We start from the raw sequence: 21,436 nt of genomic DNA on the forward strand, positions 1-21,436 counted from the left end.
TGGGAATGTAGGAAGGTTAACAACTTTTGGGAAATGATTTATAATGAAATGAAATAAATGTTTAGAGTAACCTTTGTTTAAAAAAAACAGAAGTCTTTTTATTAGGTATTGTAGGAGCAGAGATTCCAAAAGACCAGAAAAAAAAGTTTCTGTATGCTACGACGGCTGCCCAGATACTGTTAGCCCAAAGATGGAAAGAGGAAGCAGTCCCAACCAAAGAAGATTGGCAAACCAAGTTACTGGACTAGAAACTAACTGGAAAGCTCAGAAATCAAGATGACAAGAAATTTTAAAAAGAATGGGAAATGTTTATTATGCTTTTGCAAAAGTATTGTAAACAGGTTAATGCATTGGCAGGATTTTAAAAACACTTGTAATTTTAGAAATAGTACAGAAAATCTGAGGTAAATAATAATAATTTGGAGTAGAAATGATATGCAGTGGGTGGGGGGAGAGGGGAGTCACGGGATTCGGAGAATCCCATTTTATCGATTTGATATTGTTTTGTATATATTTTGGTTGTTATTGTATTTGTTATTGTGTGTTTTTTGTTTTTGTTATTTTTCTTGAAAAGTTAATAAAAATGTTATAATAAAAAAAGTCCCGCAGCTGGATCAAGACAATGGGAGATCCTATTTCCTGCTGTGTCCCTTCCCAAGCAGGTATGGTGTGTAGTATGTGTTAGGATATTTCCGTTCCACCTTAAGAGAGAGCAGGCTTGTGAGTCACAGAGTCTGCGCATTTCCTTTTACAGGATGTTTATGTTTGCTATTGCTTTCGTTTTCTCTCTGCGCCAGAACACGCTAGCAGGCAGTCACGTTTGTTCTTTGTTCTGACCAACGCTGAATAAACATTCTAAATGATACCCTCCTGAGTGCAACTTTTGCTGTGTGAATTCTGCTGACAGAGTGTGCACCAGCCCAAGAATGTGGCAAGCTATTTCTTAGGCTTCGTGTCGCTAATTGCTGATACTGTATCTACGGGAGGTCGATGGATCGTCCGGCAGCCGGCTTGGGGGCTCAGATGGACTTTATCTCCCTGGCATACCCTCCCTTCTCTTGTACAAGCACCCCATTCCGATCCATCCATGCTTGTGGCAGCCATAAGTTTGAGGTCAATGTATTGAGGCAGTTGTTAATATGGTGACTTTATTAGCAGTTTCAGTCAACACTCATTTCCTGATGGAGTTCCCTCAGCCATTCCCCAGGGATCATCTCCAACTCCCACCCCCAATCTCTTGTAAGGAAATGTCTCCTGATTACTGCAGTGGAATCCGACCTTAAAGCAGTGAAGTTCATGCACAAACCAAGCAATTTCACTGTGCAAAATTTCTCTCCCACCCACCCCTTTCCTACCCCCCACGCCCCCCAAAGAGTGAAACTCTTATCAGCACAATGCTTCTACCACCCCTTTGCGAATATTTGACAGTTGTCTGAGTTGAGGGAGCAGCCCTATAATTGTTTCAGAGCCATTGCTGGCTGGCATCTCTCTGGCTTATATGTGAAACTTTCCTTTGCCCCAGTGATGGAATAGGGGTGGGAAGGGAGGGAGAAGTGCTCCCTAGGGAAGATGCCACACCACTGGCATGAAAGGGAGACTGTAGCCTCCTGAGAGTTGCGGTGTTCATGGGTTTGGGGGAGGTAGGAGTAGGCAATGCCTTCTGAGAGCCTTCCAGATGCCTTGGGTTACAACATTAGATGGGTAGAGATCATTGGCTTTTTCTCTCTGCCTGTGACAGCCAGATATTCAGAAGAGTTTAAACAAATGCACTTGACAACACACCATCGGAGGAAATCCTTGCTGTGGCCTGGCAGTTAATTATTCCACTGTGCCAGCGCATGGCAAGGGGAGCACAGGATGAAGTAACCCTCGGCTTGGCAGACCCACCCAGGGGCCAGGCAAGTGGCAGACACTGCATGGGGCTTGCTCAGTGCTGCACTCGGCGAATGGATTGCACCTGGGAGGTCTGAGCATGAGATCCCAGTTCCCGGACATGCTTGTATTCGCCCCCATGGCAATCGCTCTCCATGACGTACTGGAAGCCCCGGTACCCAGGGAACTGGAAGCATACCCATCTGAGGAGACAGAAAGGAGGGGGGAGAAATCAGCTGAGATGTGGGGAGATCAAGCTAGCACAGAGCAGGGCAGCCAGGGGCTCAGGACTCCCTCAAAGTGCTCAGAGGGCAGGGGGTGTTTGGAGGCTGCGAGAAAACTCTGATTTTGCAAGGCCACACACCATCCTCATCCGCATAGAATTCCCTGCTGCTGTTTATTCTTAGGGAGCAGAGGCCCCTAAGAATGGCAAGGCCTCCGCTCTGCTGGGTTCAGGGAGCTACCTTCTTCAGACCAGAGGGCCCACGGAAACACCAGAAGGTAATGTCACAGGCCAGGCCACCAGGCCTTGTTGTGCAAAGTCGTATTGGCTCCATCCTATTGCTATCAATCAATCCCTTGCAGAAAGGAGGAGGAAGCCCTTTCTCTACCAAAGACAAGTCCAGGGACATGAAAACGTTGCAATATGCTAGCTCAGCTCTCCTTTGAAACTCGCCCTGAGAAATGTGACCCTCAGTTCCAGCCCTGAGAAACAAATGGAAGAGGAGTACTTGGCAGGGCCCCAAAAAAGTACTTACGCTCCAGAACTCGCACGGAGGGACCCCACCTCATTGCTGCCCCAGCCCATCGCCTTGAGAGATGGGTAGTCATCACTCAGCTCCCCTTTGCGTCCCATAAAATTTTCCTGCTCAAATATGGTCATCTTGCTCTCCCGGTGATTCTGTGCAGGGCAAAAACATCATCTTATGCACTGGCCTGGACTCCTCATTATTAATAAATGCAAATAACAACAATATCAATATCAATAATAATACCAGCCACCATGTCTGTCCTGCAGCTCTTGGACCTCTACAGCCAAGGAGCCAAATCTGTTAAGGCGCAGGTGAGCAACCTACAGTCCTTCAGATGCTGGATGTGAACAATTCCCGCCAGGCCAGTGTGGCCCTTAGTCAGGAATGACGAAAGCCCGGCAGCCCACTGACACCCCAAGGGCTGTGTTCCTGTGTCAAGGAGATGCTGGCTGCTTCCTCCTACTGACGCTTCTCCTGGAGGGATGAGAGGCTTGGCTGAGCTACCTCCTGCCTCTCCGGATGTCAGTAGTGCAGGGCTTGGTTTCTAAAGCCACCAGACAAACTTGGTCGGTTTTGACTTTCCCTGTGACCTCTAAGGCAGTGTGGCTGGCAGCTGGGTTCCAGTGGGCTTGCTGGCACAAAGCTATGAAGTTCTTTGGCAGACCACAGGAGGGACCTCTCAGTGATTTACTTCAACCATTAGCTCCTGTCTGAGACATGTTGATGCCTGCTGGTCCAGAAGGCTTTCAAAGGGAATGAGGGAAATTCATGGAGAAGCAACATTCTTAATCCCCAGGTTTAGAAGCAGTCTATCTCTGAGCAACAGCTGCTGGGACTAAACAAGATGAGGAGGATGCTACCTCCAGGGCTGCTGGGTAGGCTCCTTGGCTCAGCCACTGCGGGATGTAGGATGCTCAGCTAGATGGACCCACCTGAGTCTGATTCCGCCTGGCTCATCTTAAGTTTGTTAGCAAAATAAAAAAGCTGAGCTTAGCAAGTCAGAGGGGAGGACTTGGACCCCTGGCTTCAGGTTCCAAGAAAGGAGATTCTGACTAAACACCAGGAATAACTGTTTGACTGTAAGAGCTGGTTGACAGTGGAACAGTCTCCCTGGGAAGGTGGTGGACTCTCCTTTCTTTGCGGTTTCTAAGCAAAGGATGTATGGCCACCTGTCATGGAGGCTTTAGCTGAGATTCCTGCATTCCAGGGGGTTGGACTAGATGGCCCTTGGGGCCCCTTCCAACTCTACATTTCTATGATTGCTCAGCAGAGCAACCCTACTCTCACCGAGGAACATAATTTGGAGTCTAAACCTTGGTCCGCCTGCTCACTATTGCATGTGCAGGCAGGCAGAGGCTCTGCAGGTTTCAGGCAGGGTCTTTCGCTGACCCTCCCTAGAGATGCTGCCAGGGACTGAGCCTGGGACCCTGCCACCCTCAGGCAGCCTGGGCTACAACTCCCTCCAGGCAGCCTCCTGCTGGCCCACCCCAGTTGCTCACCGCACAGGAGACGGGCCGGAAGGAGCTCAGCCGGTGGGCATGGTAGGCGTTGCTGCCGCTCCAGGCTTCCCAGCAGGGGTAGTCGCCTTGCTCCAGCACAAACTGCTGCCCCTGGAAACCGGGGTGCTCAAAGCCAACCCACCTGTGGGGAGAAAGGAGGTGGGCCTCTGTAGCCAGGAAGGTGCAGGCTTAGCTTGGGGGATGAGGGGGGGAGGAACATTCTGCAAACAAAGCTCGGCCCCAGCAGGCTAGAAAAGCATCATCCGGCTGTGCCCTGCATGGTGCCGGAATGTTTGTGTGCAGACATTGGCGTGAATGCACAAGACAGGCCAGGCGCACTCTCTCCCTGCTGCACACAGCATAGTCCTGTGCACATTCACTCTCCAAGGCAGCTCGAGCTATTTTATTGATTCACTACATTTATATCCCTCCTTCTTTCCTCCAAAGCGCTCCCCATACCATCCTCACAACAACCCTGTGAGGTAGGCTAGGCTGAGAGACTGTGATGGACCCATGGTCACCCAGCGGAGCCTTGTGGCTTGAACCCTGGTCTCCCAACATCCCAGCTCAGCACTAACCACTGCACAACACTCCCCATCTGAGCAGGTCTAGGGTTGCGAGCCTCAGGGATTTACCTCAGGAACTCTGAGGAAAGGAGTCAGGCTCTGAAGCTCAGCAAGGTCCACTCACGACGTGTGAGTGAGGCATTCACCACCAGAGCGAAGGTGAGGACGAGGCAGGGGCAGTGGGGTGAAGGGGTCCCAGGAAAAGCAAGAAAGTGGGCAAGAGTTCTGGGAAGCAGTAGGGAGCCAACTCACGTGCCGCTCTCAACGCGGGCTGAGCAGACATTGTCGAAGCCACACAATGTGATGTCGTAGCACTCAGAGGTGAACTCATGCTTCCGGCCCTGGAAGGCGGGCTCGTCCCAGGCCACAATCTGAGAAGAGACGAGGGTGGGGGCTCAGGGTCCTGGGGAGGGGGAAGCAGGGAGGAAAGCCCACCAGAGAACCTGCTGTCGCTGCTCAGAGATCTGCCCTCAGACTGGCAGGATTGAAGGGGCACTGGTGGGTGAGGGTCTCTCATTCCTCACTGGAGGGTTGAAAGCTTGGTCAAGAGAAGGGTCAGGAGCAGCCAGAAGTGACCCTGACCCCCTTTTCCAGAGTGTAGGGGTGAGTGGAAGAAGCCACACACTCAATGCCCGCCACAGACGTATATGAAGGCATGCGTCCGCATTCAACCCCACAAGCAGCACCTCTGGGGAGAAGCACCTGCCTGCGTGAGCAAACACGAGGAAGCACATGAATGCAAATGACCTCATCTTATTCCCAGAAGAGCCAGTGAAGTAGGAGGGAGGGGAAGGGAGATTTTGAGGGGATTTGAACACAGGCCTGAGCCAAGTGCTCCCAAATCACTACACCATATGATCCCTCCTTAGTGCAGAAACATCTGAGCTCAAGTCCTTCCCTGTCCTGGACTCCTTGTTTAGCCTTGAAGAATTCACTCACTCTAAGCCTCAGCTCTCCATCTGCAAAATGGGACGGACGGCTGCAAGCCTAACTGACAGGGTACTTGGGGGGAGAGCACAATGAATGCAGTGAAGCACCTGGCAGATCGGAAGTGTAAGATAAATAACATGATTCTGCCACCAAATTTCTGTTCTCTGCCTTCACAGTTTCTTGATACCGCCCCCCCCCCTGCAAAAAAGTTTGTTCCCTGGGACTCCTCTACAACCCTGCTATACACGTGGCTCATTGCTCCATACCTTCCAAAGTCCAGAGACTTTTCCGCTGTGATGACTCATGGTAGACTCTGCTTCCCTGTAGGGGAGAAAAGCGCAGGGCCAAAGGTGTTACAGGACGTCTTGGGGAGCTAAGGTTAACGCTGGAAACCTCTTTTCCAGGCCACACCACTCATCCTTCCAATACGGAAAAGCTGGGATAAAGGAGAAAGATGTGGAAAGGCAAGAGTAGCAATTACTCAAGGGACCTGCCTTCAGCCAGGACTAGGGCAGGGAAGACACTCAATTCAGGACGCATTTAAACCACATTTTATCACATTTACACTTTCCTTAACAAGATGAGAACCAAACGCAGACCTACCCTTTGAAATTGCACATATATGATTTTTTGCAATGAAGTTTTCCAACCAACCAAAGTTTTCAAACATTCAAATATTAGGGTGAAATGTGCATTAAAAATGGTTATATTTGTGCAAATAGCATACACAGTTGTATTCTATTAGAGCAAACTGCTTGCAAAATGTGTACGTTGGTCAAAATTGTTCTTAGCAGAAGAAATTTGCACTAAAATGCTTAAGAATACACATGAAGATTTAAAAAAGGACAACCTTCAAATTGTTATAGAAATGTGAAGAACCAAATTTAAGGTTGGAAAAAATGAGGAACTAAGAGAACCAACATTGACAGATTCTTTCACCACTAGACAGCACTTACGGAGGAGTTTGCCGCAGAGCATGTGCAGAGTATGGTTCCCCTTTCTTGCCACTAAGACACCTATCAGGGCACGTTGCCCTCAGAAAATGACATCCAATCCTTCCTCGAGTCAATAGTTCACACCCATTGCCTGGGGTTGCTAGTTCCAGGATTGTACCCAAGTCTGCCTGAACCTGTTCTAGGGTTGAAGTGAATGGAGCCATGCCTGCCTGCCCCCCATGGGACTTCCAGCAGCACTTACCTGGTGAGCTCCAGCCAGACTCTCCCCATCAGATCTTCTCCAGAGGGATTTTTATATCCGCTGTGCATCCCCAAATGCCCTGACTCAGCACAGGCCAGAACAAAAGTCTGTCTCCCAGAGGATCAAGCTGGCCTCATCCAGAGCCCGACCCCTCACAGTCACTCTCCCTCTCTTCCTCTCAGCACAGGAACTGGAGACAGGGGAAAAGTCACTGGGCACATGGTGGGGTTCAGAGCAGCCCATGTGTGCAGAACTACTATTTCCCTGATGCTAAGCTTGGCCCAGAAACAAGGGGATGAGGAGTGCCTCAGAGCATAAGCAGAATGCCTACGAAATGGTGTGCGAGGTGGAGGAAGAGGATAGAGAGAAAGCCACCTATATCATGCTAGAAGCCAGCAGGGCGGTCTGGTGAAGCTGAATGTTGGAAGGTGCAAGACGGAGTAGCGCCTGGTTAAACTTTGGGTCTCCTTCCCACAGGAAGTAGCAACGGCCACCAGCTCTTATGAAGGAGGCAAGACAAATTCATGGAGGAAATGGCTATCAATGGCTACCAGCCACGATGGCTTGTCCTGCCTCCACTGTTGGCGGCAGGGCACCTTTTCCAATGCCAGTTGCCATCAGCCCCCGCCTTGTGGGTGTCTGACTGACCGCAGGCAGGAGCAGATTGTGGACTAGATGGGCCTTTGGCCTGATCCAGCAGGACTCTTCCTATGTTCGTCTGTGGATGCCTCCCTCATGGCACTGGCAAGCCACAACAACCCTGGGGAGTGGGACAAAGGGGAGACTGGGATGAGGATCTGCTCAGAACCACCCATGGTGCCAATGAAGGTTTGAACCTGGGTCTCCCTCACTGCGTGGCTCTCTTGGCTGGTCCAGGAGGCCTGGAGGTTGGGTAGGTGGTCTTGGGGCTGCGTGCCCTGCTTGGGATGCTATTTATAGCCTGGCATACAGACTGAGTTGCAAAATATTCCTCAGCCCAGGAAGGCCTTTTCACAAGCTCCACAATGGAAGCTGCTTCATCAGCAACTGCTCTGCTTGGGAGGGAGGACCAGTCTGGTGGCGGCGGCAGCGGGGTGGGGGTGGGGGTGGCGGGTATTGTGGAGCAGAGGGCAGGGCTGGGGTGGATATCTGGTGGTTTTCCAGCTGAGTGCCCTCATTGCAAGATGTGATGACTGTGGCCTTTGAGGAGGACTCCGATGACCAAGCATCTCCATTGTGTCCTCCTGGGCTTTGCCCTGGCTAGGGCATAAAACGAGAGTGTATAAAATGCAGGGGAGTCACGACACCAGCCCAATCACTCCACCACGAAGCACCAGCAACCCAGGTAAGAGGTGGAGGGAAGGTGCCCTGCATCCTGGAGACATCTGGGGGCTTCTGGCTACTACGTGTGTGTGTGTGTGTGTGTGTGTGTGTGTGTGTGTGTCCCACCCCATCAAGGCATGAGATTTGCCTTCATTTCCTGGGGAGAGCCCTTTTCTTGCTCACTTCCTTCACCATGGAAACCTTCTCGTCAGTCCCTCAAGCAGCGGGAAAGATGGCTCAGGATCTGAGCAGCAGGAAGATGGACCAGATCAAAGAAATGTTATCAGGACAGGGAGCAGAAAGTCGTTCTTCCCGCAGGAGGCAGTGATGGCCACCAACCTCAATGGCTTTGAAAGAGTGCCGGGCAGATTCATGGAGGCGGGGAAGACTATCAATGGCTGCACCCATCATGGCTGTGTCCCCAGCTGCAGACAGCTGTGCTTCAGAATGCCAGTTGCTAGAAACCACAGGAGGGCAGAGGGCTCTGGGACTCCATTGCTTGTGGGTTTCCCAATGACGCCTCTGGTTGTCCACTGCGAGAACAGGAGGCTGGGTGAGGTGATCCCCCATTGCCCTGATCCAGCAGGCCCTTCCTAGGTTCTTTCCTCTGAGCATTGATGAAAAACACACACTGCCCTGAAGAAAGGGCAGAAAGGTACTGGCAGCAAAAGGCAGGGGTGGAAAACAGAATAGTACCAAAAGGGCAAGATGAATTTTGGGAAGCGACAAACTCTGCCCCACAAGTTAGATATTGGAAGGAGAAGTAACAGCATATTTCACCAGAATGCTCCTGCAGTAAGGAAGTGTGTCCCAGGACGATAGCAGTCGTATTTTAATTTGCAGCTTATGATTAGTTGTGTGGGAAAGTATGCAAAAAGTGCTTTTCTTTTGAGAAACCAGAGGGAGTCAGCAGGAAAGGGCAGGAGGTGTCATGAGACTGCTCCAGATATGTAGGGTAGGCACCTGAAAAGGTGCTTTCTAACTGAACAGGTGTTACAATTTCAGGTCTTACCCAGACACGGCCATGTCCGAAAGCACAAGAACCACCCCTCCCAGCCATGACATGGACAGGAAGGAAAAAGACAGTCCCACCCCATCCACCAACTCATCCCCCGATTCCAGCAGTCAGGGTGAAGAGTCCTCTGCAGAACCTTTCCGGGTGAGTAGGGAGAAGGTGCCAGTTCTGAGCAGAGAGGCAGGACATGGGGAGGAGGCCCTGATCCCTTAGAGCGCATGGCTGTCCCTTCGGTGCTGCATCCAGTCTGGGCCTGTCTTGGGAGGGGAAGGGAAGAGAGCCCTGTTGGAAGCCCAGTCCCTATCCTTTGGTTAGGTCAGTGGCTGGTAGACCAGAACTGGAAAAAATGGCGAGGAGACCCTTGCAGCTCTCTTTCTCTCTGCTGCAATGGAATGGCCACCAGAGCTTCAGGAAAGTGATAACAACAACCACCATTGATTTGCACTCACTCCCTCCCATCCCAGCCACTCCGGGCAGCTTCCAGCATATATCAAAACAGAGTAAAACATGAAACCTTAAAAAGCTTCCTTATTCAGGGCTGCTCACTCTCTCCACCCAGACAAACACACCTGACCTCCTGAAAGAAACAGCAGGTGGCCGTGGGGAAGAGCCCATGACATGCCCCCCTTGGACTGGGGAGGCCACGGGGGACCCAGGTTCCACCCCTGGGGACCCCTCTAGATATCCTTCCTATGGGGCATGCAGGGTGATTTGTATTCACAATGCTCAGGGGGAGCCATGGGCAATCCCATTTCCAATACTGTTTGCACCCTCACAAGATTTGGGCTGGTCACACTGCTTCACTTTCAGTCAGTGCCTAGCTCACAATTCCTGCTGAAATCCTGTAACTTCTTGTACCACAAAGATACTGGTTGGCTTCGCCTCGCTCTTGTCATCTTTTATCCCCCCTCAGACAGAAATAGTGGGCTGGCATCACAGAACAAACCAGGGCAGAATCAACCCACTGCTAAGGCTCTGCTTCTGTGCCCAGAACGTCTTCCCCCTACCCAATGCCTGCCAGGAGGGGGTTTGGCTCTCAGCCTAGCCTGGCCCACTAGGTTCTTGTGAGGATCAAGGTGTATATGGGGGGAATGCAAGCTATCTTGAGGTCTGTGGAGAAAAGCAAAAAATCATAAAGAGCTGCATCTTTCTCCAGGGTCTGCTGTCTTATCAGAGGGGTTGGCATTCACCTCCCCGTATGCTCTGCTTGCTTTTTCTGTATAGAAACCTTACAAAATAGCTTCACCATACTAGTCTTCCCTCTGTAAGGCAAAGGCACCAACCCTGGACATGACGCCCTGAAACATCTTACCAGAATCTGAATTAAATGGGAAATTGAAAGGGAGCTCTGGCAACTGACAGGAATAAAAGAAGATAAGGCAGCTGGGTGGCGGAAACACAGGAAGAACAGAGGGTGGTAGAGAAGGTTCGCTACATGGCCATTTCCTCACCAAGCACACCAGGGATATATGTGTTTGGGTGTGCATGCATGTGTGCAAACACGCAAGTGTTCTTGTATTAACCCAGCAGGGAGTTTGTAAGCTACAAAGTATGAAAATTGGATTTATGCTGTTCCTTAATCCCTGCTGAAGGATTTGAATCTGGTACATGTGGCTCCAGAGCTCACCTCTGCCGCATCCCTGAACATTCAAGCCACCCTCCCTGAGCGCTCCTTCCTTAAGGTGTCAATGGAGCAGTAGGTAGCCCTCTGGCAGCTGGCCCCGTCTGACGTGGCACAGACTTCTCAGGGTTCATATTTTGATTTGGGGCAGCAAAATGACCTATTCTGGCTGGATCTTCTTGTAATCGCATCTGTGCTGTTGATGCATTTTGTTCTGGTGTTACATTGCCAAACTGGGGCTTTAATCTGTATGTGCTGCCTGCCCTGGGACCTTTCAGGGAATGAAAGACTATAAATGTCCATAGCAAATAAAGAAACAAATCCTCTGATAACTGCTGCTTGTGCTTCTCCCCCAACACCCCCAGGAGACGTTTCATATTGCTTCTTTCAGATCATTGTGTTTGACCAGGAGAACTTCCAGGGCAAGCAGATGGAGTTCACCAGTGCATGCCTGAACCTGGGGGACCATGGATTTGACCGGGTGCGCAGTGTCCTGGCAACCTCTGGACCGTAAGTGATCTCAGCCAAACAGGGTTATCGAGAGGCAGGTGCTGGAGATGGGGATGTGCTAGGCTCCATAGCCAATAGGAGTCCCAGGTGATTCGCTTTCTTCCTTCTTTTTTAAAAAGTAAGTCTCTACCCTCCTAGAAAGAAAACAAGGAAGCAACATAAGACCTCTCCCCTATTTTATGTAAGATGAGCCAGGCAGGCTGCTATGTTTTCGTGTTTCTAGTCAATGAATGAAATCAGAGTTGGGGTTGACAAATGAGCAATTTGGATACACCCCCTTCTCTTTCTTGTTAGGGTCTCCTTGAAATCTCAGCTTGAGATAAAGTACTACATGTAAGCTATTTTCTGCAGATTTTACTACTCAGCAGACATGTTTGCTCAAAAGTAAGTCTCTTTGTGGTTTATAGGGCTTACTCCTAGGTAAGTGGGTGCCAGATTGCAGCAACCTAGGCTTTTTTTGTGAGGAAGCGGCAGAGAAGAGCTCATGGTAAGAGGGTCCATTGTGCACACTAACCTCGAAGTAAACTCACTTGAATGCAATTGGGAATTATGCATCTAAATACACGGTAATCATGCAAAATTGGATGAAGCCTTGGAGGCATGCTAATCTACAGGTGGGAGTGAAAGGAGAACAAAATGAATGCCTTTGGTTAAAGCAAGCAAAAATTGATGCCCCCAAAGCAAGCACTAAATCCCCTTTTACAGCCATTTTATAGCTCCAAACATAAGCCCAGAAGAAGAGCCTGCTGGATCAGGCCCATGGCCCATCTGGTCCAACATCCTGTTTTCATAGTAGCAAGCCAGATGCTTATTATGGGAAGCCCACAAGCAGAGCCCAAGTGCAAGACCAGTCTCCTTCCAACAGTTTCCAGTGACTGGTGATATTCAGAAGTGATACTGCCTCCAACAGACCGAGCCCTGGGGCCCAGAAGCCCTTGAGAGCTCTCTCCTCCATCCAACTCTCCAGTACTCTTTCCAAGACATCAGAGTTGCTGGCCATCGCTTCCTCTGGTGGGAGTGAGGATGCTCCACTTCGCCATGCTTTAAAGGCATTATTATTATTATTATTATTATTATTATTATTATTATTATTATTTACTTATACCCTGACCATCTGACTGGGTTGCCTCAGCCACACTGGGAAGCTTCTAACATAATATATGAAACAAATTTTTTTTTTAAAAAATCCTTCCAGTAGCACCTTAGAGACCAACCAAGTTTGTTATTGGTATGAGCTTTTGTGTGCATGCACACTTCTTCAGATACACAAAAGCTCATACCAATAACAAACTTAGTTGGTCTCTAAGGTGCTACTGGAAGGAATTTTTAAATTTTGTTACGACTAGGGCAGACCAACACGGCTACCTACCTGTAACTATAAGAACACATTCTCATTCTAATCTAGGCTACTCTGCTTCCTTAGGCATATCACAGTTCAAGGAATGGGAGCCATGACCTGACAAGTAGTTCTGCTTGCAGTAAATCTAGTCACGTTTTGAGCTGAGCTGCTTTCCAAAAATGCTTTGCTTTCAGGCAGCAGCCTTGACTTTCAACTGTTTACTAGTTGTCCAGAGTGGCTGGGGAGGCCTGCCCAGATGGGTGGGGTATAAGTAATAAATTACAGTGGTACCTCGGGTTACATACGCTTCAGGTTACAGACGCTTCAGGTTACACACACCGCTAACTCAGAAATAGTGCTTCAGGTTAAGAACTTTGCTTCAGGATGAGAACAGAAATCGTGCTCCGGTGGCACGGCAGCAGCAGGAGGCCCCATTAGCTAAAGTGGTGCTTCAGGTTAAGTACAGACCTCCAGAACGAATTAAGTACTTAACCCGAGGTACTACTGTATTATTATTACAAATTATTATTACTTTTGCCGGTAATGCTTAAGGAATCCCAGCAAAGCTAAAATGAGTCACAGCAAATGTAACATCAGGAAGATGGACTCCAGAGCAGAAGAAATGGACCTTTAAATCTGGAGAGGGTCAACTGAAATGGAAGTTAAATCCGCTAATAGGAGGGACAGACGGTGGTATTCCTGCTGGTGCGTGGCACATGCCACAAAGTTGTCCCACCACCCACTTGTGGTCCCCATCAGCATCTAATCATAGAAATGCAGTTGGAAGGGACCCCAAGAGTCATCTAGTCCAACCCCTTGCAATGCAGGAATCTCAACTCAAGCACCTAAGAAGAGCCCTCTAGCTGGGTGAGGCCAGGGGAAGGGGATCTAACCCAACATCTTGCTCTTGCAGTACCCAGCCAGAACCCACAAGCAGGACACAAGGGCAATAGCAGCAGTACTCTCCCCCACAGGAATCAACTCCCAGGGGCCAAGGGGTCTTTGGCCCCCCCATAAAATATCTGAGGGGGCTAGGCCCACCCAAAGTTGATGATTTTCACCATCAGGTCCCAAATCGGGGGGGGGGGGGGTGATCTAAAGCCTTGGAAGACAGTGCTGCCGTCTGCCTCCCAAGCAGAGCCCTTGCCCTCTGGAGTGCTGATGGAAGATTTAGCTGCCTCTCCAGCTGGGTTCTGCATGTGGGAGGGGAGGAGGACCCCCCCCCTCCGCCCAGGACCTTGTGTCTTGAAATGCTGACTGCCACGTCACAGGTGCTCTGCTGCATCCAGTCACCCTCCATCTTTCTGTCTTGTGGCTGCCAATGTCCTCCGTCCTCTGGACACACCTTCCTTTGCACGCTGCCCTCAGCTGGGTGGCCTTTGAGCAGTGCAACCTGCGTGGCGAAATGTTCATCCTGGAGAAGGGCGAGTACCCACGATGGGACACCTGGTCCAGCAGCTGCCGCAGCGACTGCTTCCGCTCCCTGCGCCCCGTGAGAATGGTGAGTCCAGGCCTAGCCAGGGTAGTGCCCCCCTCCCTCCCAGACCTCTTCCTCCCTCGCAGTCTCATTCTGCCACCTCTTGCTGTGGCCTGGGAACCTGTGGGGGTGAGGAAGAGGAGCAGTTGATGCCCCCACCCTCTCTCTCTCAGCAGGAGGCCCAAGAGCAGAAGATCCTCCTCTTTGAAAGTGCCAACTTCAGGGGAAACAAGATGGAGATCCAGGAAGACGACGTGCCAACCCTCTGGGCCCACGGTTTCTGTGGGCGTCTGGGCAGCGTGAAGGTGCCCAGTGGAATGTAAGTGAGAGCCTGGATCTGATCGCTTCCCTCTGAATCAATGGGTGCCATTTCTCTTTGGGAAAGCTCCGTAGCTGGTGCAGAAGACCCCAGGTTCAATTCCCGGCAGCATCTCCAGGCAGGGCTGGGAGAGACTTCCTCTGTGGGGGGCCTCTGCCAGTCAGTGTAGGCCATACTGAGCTCGATGGACCAATGCTCTGAATTGGTCTAAGGTAGCTTTGTATATTCCTCCTGGAGAAGAAAGGGTTTGGGCTGCAGCCCCTGGCATGAACCGCAGATCCTGTCAGGGAATGGTGAGTTCCGAATGCAAAGCACTCCACTTCTTAGTGGCAAGGAAAAAACAGATATAAAAAGAATTTCATGGGTGCCAAGATCCAGGATTGGGGCAAGTACTCTTTGGTGAGAGAACCCCAGCAGAGATTTAAAATCACAATATATGCAGTGCAAATATAGGCTGTTAGACCTTTAAAAAATACCCTTGCAAGTTCCCAAATAGCCCCCTCTTACCCCAACATAGAAAAAGACCACATGCTTGGTAAGTTTAAAACAGTTTGTAAGTAAAAACTGTTTACTTACCAACTCTTCAATGGTCAGATTTATGTGCTTTTCCATATAGCATTCAGGAAAAGTTGCAGAGGCAGTAAAACTTGGCTTAGTTACAGTGGTGAAAGTTCCTAAATAATTATCGGTATAGGAATTGAAGAGTAGTTTGTAAGAGCCATGAGGTCTGAGCTTGGAGCAAGCCGCTCAGATCTCTTTACATGCTGAGCGTCTCAGGTAGACTGAGGGTGAACAATAGGCTTGATTTCCCCAAGGTGAGGGGGAGTGACCTAGCTAAGCCTGGCAAGACAGCTTACTCTATGGCATTAACCCCTTCATGCATTAATTAGGATAAGCATGTTTGTTATATGAAGCTGGTTATCCTACATTAAAGGTAAAGGTAAAGGTACCCCTGGCCCGTACGGGCCAGTCGTGTCCGACTCTAGGGTTGTGTGCCCATCTCATTTAAGAGGCCAGGGGCCAGCGCTGTCCACAGACACTTCCGGGTCACATGGCCAGCGTGACGAAGCTGCTCTGGCGAGCCAGCACCAGCGCAGCACACGGAAACGCCGTTTACCTTCCCGCTATAAAGCGGTCCCTATTTATCTACTTGCACTTAAGAGTTCTTTCGAACTGCTAGGTGGGCAGAAGCTGGGACCGAACGACAGAAGCTCACCCCGCCATGGGGATTCGAACCGCCGACCATATGATCGGCAAGTCCTAGGCACTGAGGCACAGCGCCACCCGCGTCCCTATCCTACATTACTGGTGTTCAAATGAGCTTTGGGTGGCGTATTTCACTAAGGAGAGGAATCTGCCTCTGTTGCTCCCACAAAGTGGGATTTTTCCTCCCTCTCTCATCATGCTAGGACTTTGGGATCATCCAGTGAAATTGATGGGCAGGAGATTTGGGCGAGACCATGGAAATCCTTCCCACACAACATTAATCTTTGGAACTGCAAGATAAAAGGGATTGTCAATAGCTGAAGTAGCTATATAATTGGGACTTGGGAAAAGAGAAGGGGGAGTCCTTATGTCAGTTAGTCTTAGTCATCATGATGGTGAGATGGAGCCTCCATGTGCAGAGGCAGTTTATTTCTGAATATCAGTTTCTGGGTACAAGCAGGGGAGAGCTTTGGCTTCTGGGCTTCCCAGGGGCATCTGGCTGGCAGTTGCAGGAAGCAGGATGTTGCCTTTTGGCCTGATTCTCTTGCAGGGCTTTCCTTGTGGGTAAAACAGCAGCACTAGCATCCCCACCACCACACAAATAGGCAGCACAAAACTAAGAAGTGGATCCTCCCAAATGCTTGTTTGGGCTGAAGGTGGTTCTCTGTTTTGAAAAGTCTGAATCACAGAATCATAGAATGGTAGAGTTGGAAGGAACCCCAAGGGTCCTCTAGTCCAAACCCCTCCAAGGCAGGAATCTCATCTAAAGCATCCATGACAGACGACCATCCAATCTCTGATTAAAAACTCCCAAGGAAGGAGAGTCCACAGCCTTCCAAAGCTCTCTGTTCTGCAGTCGGACAGTTCTTACCCTCAGAAAGTTCTTCCTGAAGACCGCAGCTTCCCATAACTGCACTGGATCCCTATGATCCATGTTGCTTTGGGATGATTTTTTAACCACTGGCTTTTATGAAAGCCAGGCCGCCCTACCTTGGCTGCCCTGTGGCTTTGGCTTTGGGCAGCTGAGCCCTGGGTGAGAGATAGCTGGGCACCTTCTACTCCCTGCGTTTACTGATGCCAGCCTTCTCTTTGTTCCCCCCACAGCTGGGTGGGCTACCAGTACCCTGGATATCGGGGTTACCAGTATCTCTTTGAGAGAGGAGACTTTGCACACTGGAATGAGTGGGCCGCCTCCCAGCCGCAGATCCAGTCCATCCGGCGCATCCGTGACATGCTGTGGGGCCCCCAAGGCTGCTTCCTTCCAGCCAGGAGCCCCTCAAACTGAGTGAGCCCCTCGGGCAGCCGGCAGAAAACCTGAGACGTTTGGTGGAGCAGGTGGAGGAGAAGACGCTGCCTCCCCCCGAGGGACCTGCTGCAAGCAAGAGCAGCGCTCCCCTTTTGTGTTCACCGAACCTTCCCCTTGTACATTGCACTTTGGTGGACAAAATTTGGTGGACAAAATTTGTGTAGTTATCCAAACTAAAATATAGTCAAGAAGAGGATTAAAAATTGTGTGTGTGTGTTTCTACCATGTCCCATTGGGATTTAGCTCTGGGATTGTGATGGTTCCCCACAGGGGCGAATCTTCTATGAAACGAATGAAGCTTCAGCTTCAGAGCCTGGAGGGGACCCAAAAGACTGGAGTTCACTTTGCTTTAAAAATTGCTTTAAAAAGTGCATCACGCATGTACAATGGTACCTCAGGTTACACATGCTTCAGGTTATATACGCTTCAGGTTATAGACTCCGCTAACCCAGAAATAGTACCTCGGGTTAAGAACTTTGCTTCAGAACAGAAATCACACGGTGGCAGCACGGCAGCAGCAGGAGGCCCCATTAGCTAAAGTGGTGCTTCAGGTTAAGAACAGTTTCAGGTTAAGAACGGACCTCCGGAACAAATTAAGTAACCAGAGGTACCACTGTATATAACATTTCCCTGATTTTCACCCCCCCCCATATTATTTAATTAATTAATTTATATACCATACCATTTTAATCAAAATCTGTAATGCAGCAGTTGTGTGTGTGTGTGTGTGTGTGTGTGTGTGTGTAATGTCAGGAGCCCAGGTTGCCGTCTTGGTAACACAGCACACAAGTCATAATTAGCTTGAATATTTATTGCAAAACAAACAATCAGCCTCAGATGCTCTATCGGAGCTTCCGTACCCTACAATTCAGTTGACCCTTCTGAGGAGTTCTTCCTGCTTCTACAGAATATCCTGAACCTATAGCTCTTACGTTTCTGGGTTTGTTTCCTCCTGTCAAATACCTTTCCCATATGTCTACTCCTTGGGCTCATAGGATTAATTGCCTCCTCTTCCGGTGAGGAAATGCTCCCCCGCCTTTCTGAGCCTGCCTGTGCTTCTTCAGCGAGTTGGCTTCTCTCCATCCCGCCCTCTGCTAGCCTCTTATCTGCTTTCCTTTCAGTGTCAGGGGGAGTAGACAGCCGACTGCTCCCAGGTGTCTGAGAGGAAGGCAAGCTTTCCTGCTGCTGGCTACTTCCTAACTCAAGCTGTGCCTCTCTACTTGGGGCAGATGTGTTCATGATAATATATACCGTATTAAAAAGGGCTGATCTGCCGTAGAACAGATGAAGATGATGACACGGGTTACCCAGACCATTGCTGGTTGTGAAGGGGCTCCCATGACAGTTCAAGCTTCAGGGCCTCCACCATGTAGGTCCACCACTGGTTCCATGAGATTCCTGTGGGTGGGTGTTTATTGGGGTGCGTGGAGACGGGTAGGTTTTTTTGATGGAGAAATACCATAACTTTATCTGTGCACTTACTTTGTGTGCGTGTGTGGCTTGCAATAAAAATACAATACCAATTAAAATTGCAAACAAATTCAATAACCAGTACCTAACAAATGAGTTACAAGAAGATAAAAACACAACTGTATATCACAAATGAAACCAAGTAGTCTACAGAATTAAAATTAAAAATCAAAGTGTCGTGAGGGCATCCCAGTGGGGGGGGGGGGTGTGCTGTCTTGGAGAAGGCCTGCTTTTGTGACAATTGTGGAAGGCCCAGCTAAGTCTCCCGGGAAGATCTGGTGGGGTCTCTGCACCAGGGGAGGTGGTCTGCTGGGCATTGCCCTGCTCTCACCTGCAGGCACTGGAGTCCAAGCAAAGGGCCAGGAGAGAGTCCCTGGTCAGGGATGGCCGAGAGAGGCCATCTAAGGCATGCAGAGTGCAGAGCTGCAAAAGAGACCTTGTTCCAGCAGCTTTTCTTTTTTTCTCTCCTCCCCCCCCTTTTTTTTTTTAAAAAAGCCAGACAGCGCCCGCAGACCAGAACTGCAGGTGCCTGAGCTGGAGCCCAAGAAGACCTTGATTCCTGATGAGTCCTTGCTTGAGGAGTCAAGCATTTCTCTATGTGGGCCAGGTTTGCATCAGGTGTTTAAGGTGCTGCCTGTCCAACCTCAGTGTCAGAAACCCTGGGAACTTTTAGCAGGGGAGTGCAGTGATCGTAAAGCCCTGACTAAAGACTTTCTTTCTGTCTGGAATGATTGTCCTCTTCCATCGAACAACACACAGCTTCAGGAGGGATGCACATGGAGCAGGGAGGGAGGGGACACACGCCTAGCCAACCAGCCCAGCCCAATCAACCCTGGCAATCTATGGGGTGACAGATGTCACAGCCAGATCGCTCTCACCTCCCAATTCAGCCTGGGTGCAAAGTGGCTCCTCCTTGGGTTCATCGCAAGGTGCTGGCTCTACACCTCAGAGGGATGAGCCTCTGATGATGATTCCACAGCTGAGCCATGGCAGAGATCTGGGTCTCCAGTTGTTTAGGGATTTAAATGTCCGCAAACAAAGCTTGAATTTGGCTCAGGAGCTAAAAGGAAGTTTATTTATTATTTCTTCTTCTCTTCTTCTTCTTCTTCCCATGCAATTTCTCAATTTAAAAAAATACAGAAAAGCACAGAGTGGAAAGATGCCTACAGCTTGTTTGCTTTATCCCTGCCCCTTTGTTTGTGTGCAAAGGAAAGCAAGAGGGAGCACAGGAAAACATGGAAAACAGAGTGAAACCCTGGCAAGCCTCACCCAGGAGACTGGGAAGAAGACAAGGAGAGCAGGCTCTGGCATGTTTTGGGGTGAAAAAGCCTCCATCTCTAGGAGCTTGAAAGATTAGTAGTATGCCCTCAGTTATTCTTTGCAGATGTTCCACATAGATGTGGAGAAATATTTCTTCGTTGTTGTTGTTGTTGCTCTGCTGCTTTTTCAAGCTGTTTCTTTACCTGGAATGAGGCCTTTTTGACTTTTGAGCACTCTCAAGAGTTCTTGCATCTGTGGGTGTCGCCAGCACCTGCTCTCCTCTGGCTCTTGTTCATTGCAGGGGCCTCTTGAAAAGCCTGGGGACCATAACTGATAGGGCTGTGAATTGCCCAATGGAGTCAACTCCTGGGGGCTGAGGGGTCTTTGGCCCCCATAATAAAATATTTGAGGCCCCCCCTTGATGGGCATTGCCATTTGAGTGCTGTGTGCACACCTGTCAGAGCTGCCCGAGGTCCCAGCTCACAAAGGACCAACGCCAGTTCTTGTTATATACAAAAGTCTTTATTGAAGTTCAGTTTCGATTTCAAAGCCGCGGCGCGCAGCTCTACGTCTTGAACTCTAGACCGCTGAAGCTCCGTCTGAATCTCCTCCCCCCAGACACCAGTTTAAGACTCTAGCCCTGCTCCACCTCTTCCTCTGCTCTTTCCTCCTCTGGGTCCGCCTGTCTGCTGGGGTCTTGCCCTTCCTGGACTCTTCTGACACTGAGTCCCCTGAGTCTTCCCCCTGCCTCCGGCGGGCTTTAGGACCTGGTTCCCAATCCGGGTTTTCTGCTGTCCCGCGCGCCTGTACATTCGAACTTGGCGCCCGCGCCCAGCCGGCAACCTTCCTCCTGACCGTTACACTGCTCCTGTCACTGCTTCCCCCTTCGGGGGGGGGGCTAGCTGGACCTGACCTCCCCTCCGTTCCCTCACTCTCCAACAGAGGCGTGGTCAGCCCTGACTCATCTTCTCTCCCTGCTGGAGGAGACGCTGGCCCTGATACATGGGACTCTCCCCCCCCCACTACTCTCTGGTGGGGGAGCTGGTCCTCATCTCCCGCTGCTGCTTTGGGAGTCCCCGCTGGCCCCTTGCTTCTGGTGCGTCCCCCCTGGGACCCCCCTTGCCCTGGCCATCGGCGCCCCCTTCTGGGAATCTTCTGATTCGCTGGAGAAGCTCATGGAATCTCTTGGGCCACTGTCATACTCCCCTACGCTGCCCTCAGATTCTTCCCCTTCGCTCTCCATTTCCTCTCTCCCCTGTGCCTCTGCTCCTGAGCCCCTGACAACACCGCATCATGTGATCGGTTATGCAGGGTGGGGATTACCTGAAACCTCCCCTCATCTTCACCCCCAGCAAAGATAGGGTCAGGTTCAGGCAAGCTGTGGTAATGCCCACCAGCGTAAATGGGTTCATAAGAGAAATAGATCAATCCATGGAATAGACGTTGGTGAATGGCAATCGCCACAAGGCTGTGCACTCTTCGCAGTACAGGAGGCAGTCAGAATACCAGTTGCCTTGGGGGGCCCCTCTGAAGGCCACTTTTCTTCTTTGTCCAGGTCAATGGCCTTTCACCCTCCTTCAAGGAAAAGAGAGTACAGTACCTGAGAGTACAGTACCTGATCATTTAAAGTCCTTGGGGATCAGCCTGAGATGCAAACCATTTACTTACTTACTGACTTACTTACTTACTTACTTACTTACTTACTTACGTATTTACCCTTCAGGTCAGATTGTGGTGCTACAACTCAGGGCTCATCTGCACTGACTTTTTGCCCTGCTCTTTCCAGCCACAAGTC

At 50.2% G+C, this 21,436-nt stretch overlaps 2 protein-coding genes and 1 long non-coding RNA gene across 5 annotated transcripts in view; 1 reads left to right on the forward strand and 2 right to left on the reverse strand.

Annotated features, from left to right (window-relative positions):
• Positions 1-21,436, reverse strand: part of LOC310834396 — a 495,679-nt gene that overhangs the window by 387,045 nt on the left and 87,198 nt on the right. The window lies entirely within an intron of this gene.
• On the reverse strand, positions 1,375-15,057 carry CRYBA4 (crystallin beta A4). 2 transcript variants are annotated; one of them, XM_083717884.1, is made up of 6 exons: positions 14,976-15,057; positions 5,886-5,940; positions 4,942-5,060; positions 4,124-4,265; positions 2,631-2,773; positions 1,375-2,075 (listed from the first exon to the last, which is right to left on the reverse strand). In XM_083717884.1, exons 2-6 carry the CDS (start codon positions 5,922-5,924, stop codon positions 1,928-1,930), a joined length of 591 nt encoding a protein of 196 aa, XP_083574010.1. In that variant the 5' UTR covers positions 5,925-5,940; positions 14,976-15,057; the 3' UTR covers positions 1,375-1,927. The 2 variants fall into 2 exon arrangements, with proteins under 2 accessions (XP_083574010.1, XP_083574009.1); XM_083717883.1 differs by lacking the exon at positions 14,976-15,057 and adding an exon at positions 6,817-7,851.
• Positions 7,958-17,050, forward strand: CRYBB1 (crystallin beta B1). 2 transcript variants are annotated; one of them, XM_083717881.1, is made up of 6 exons: positions 7,958-8,140; positions 9,124-9,277; positions 11,146-11,264; positions 13,972-14,104; positions 14,254-14,399; positions 16,710-17,050. In XM_083717881.1, the coding sequence occupies exons 2-6, from the start codon at positions 9,143-9,145 to the stop codon at positions 16,888-16,890; spliced, it is 714 nt and encodes a 237-aa protein (XP_083574007.1). In that variant the 5' UTR covers positions 7,958-8,140; positions 9,124-9,142; the 3' UTR covers positions 16,891-17,050. The 2 variants fall into 2 exon arrangements, with proteins under 2 accessions (XP_083574007.1, XP_083574008.1); XM_083717882.1 differs by having other exon boundaries at positions 14,257-14,399.

The sequence above is a fragment of the Podarcis gaigeae genome (assembly GCF_964106915.1).
Source record: "Podarcis gaigeae genome assembly, chromosome: 16".
In the NCBI taxonomy this organism is placed as follows: Eukaryota; Metazoa; Chordata; class Lepidosauria; order Squamata; family Lacertidae; genus Podarcis; species Podarcis gaigeae.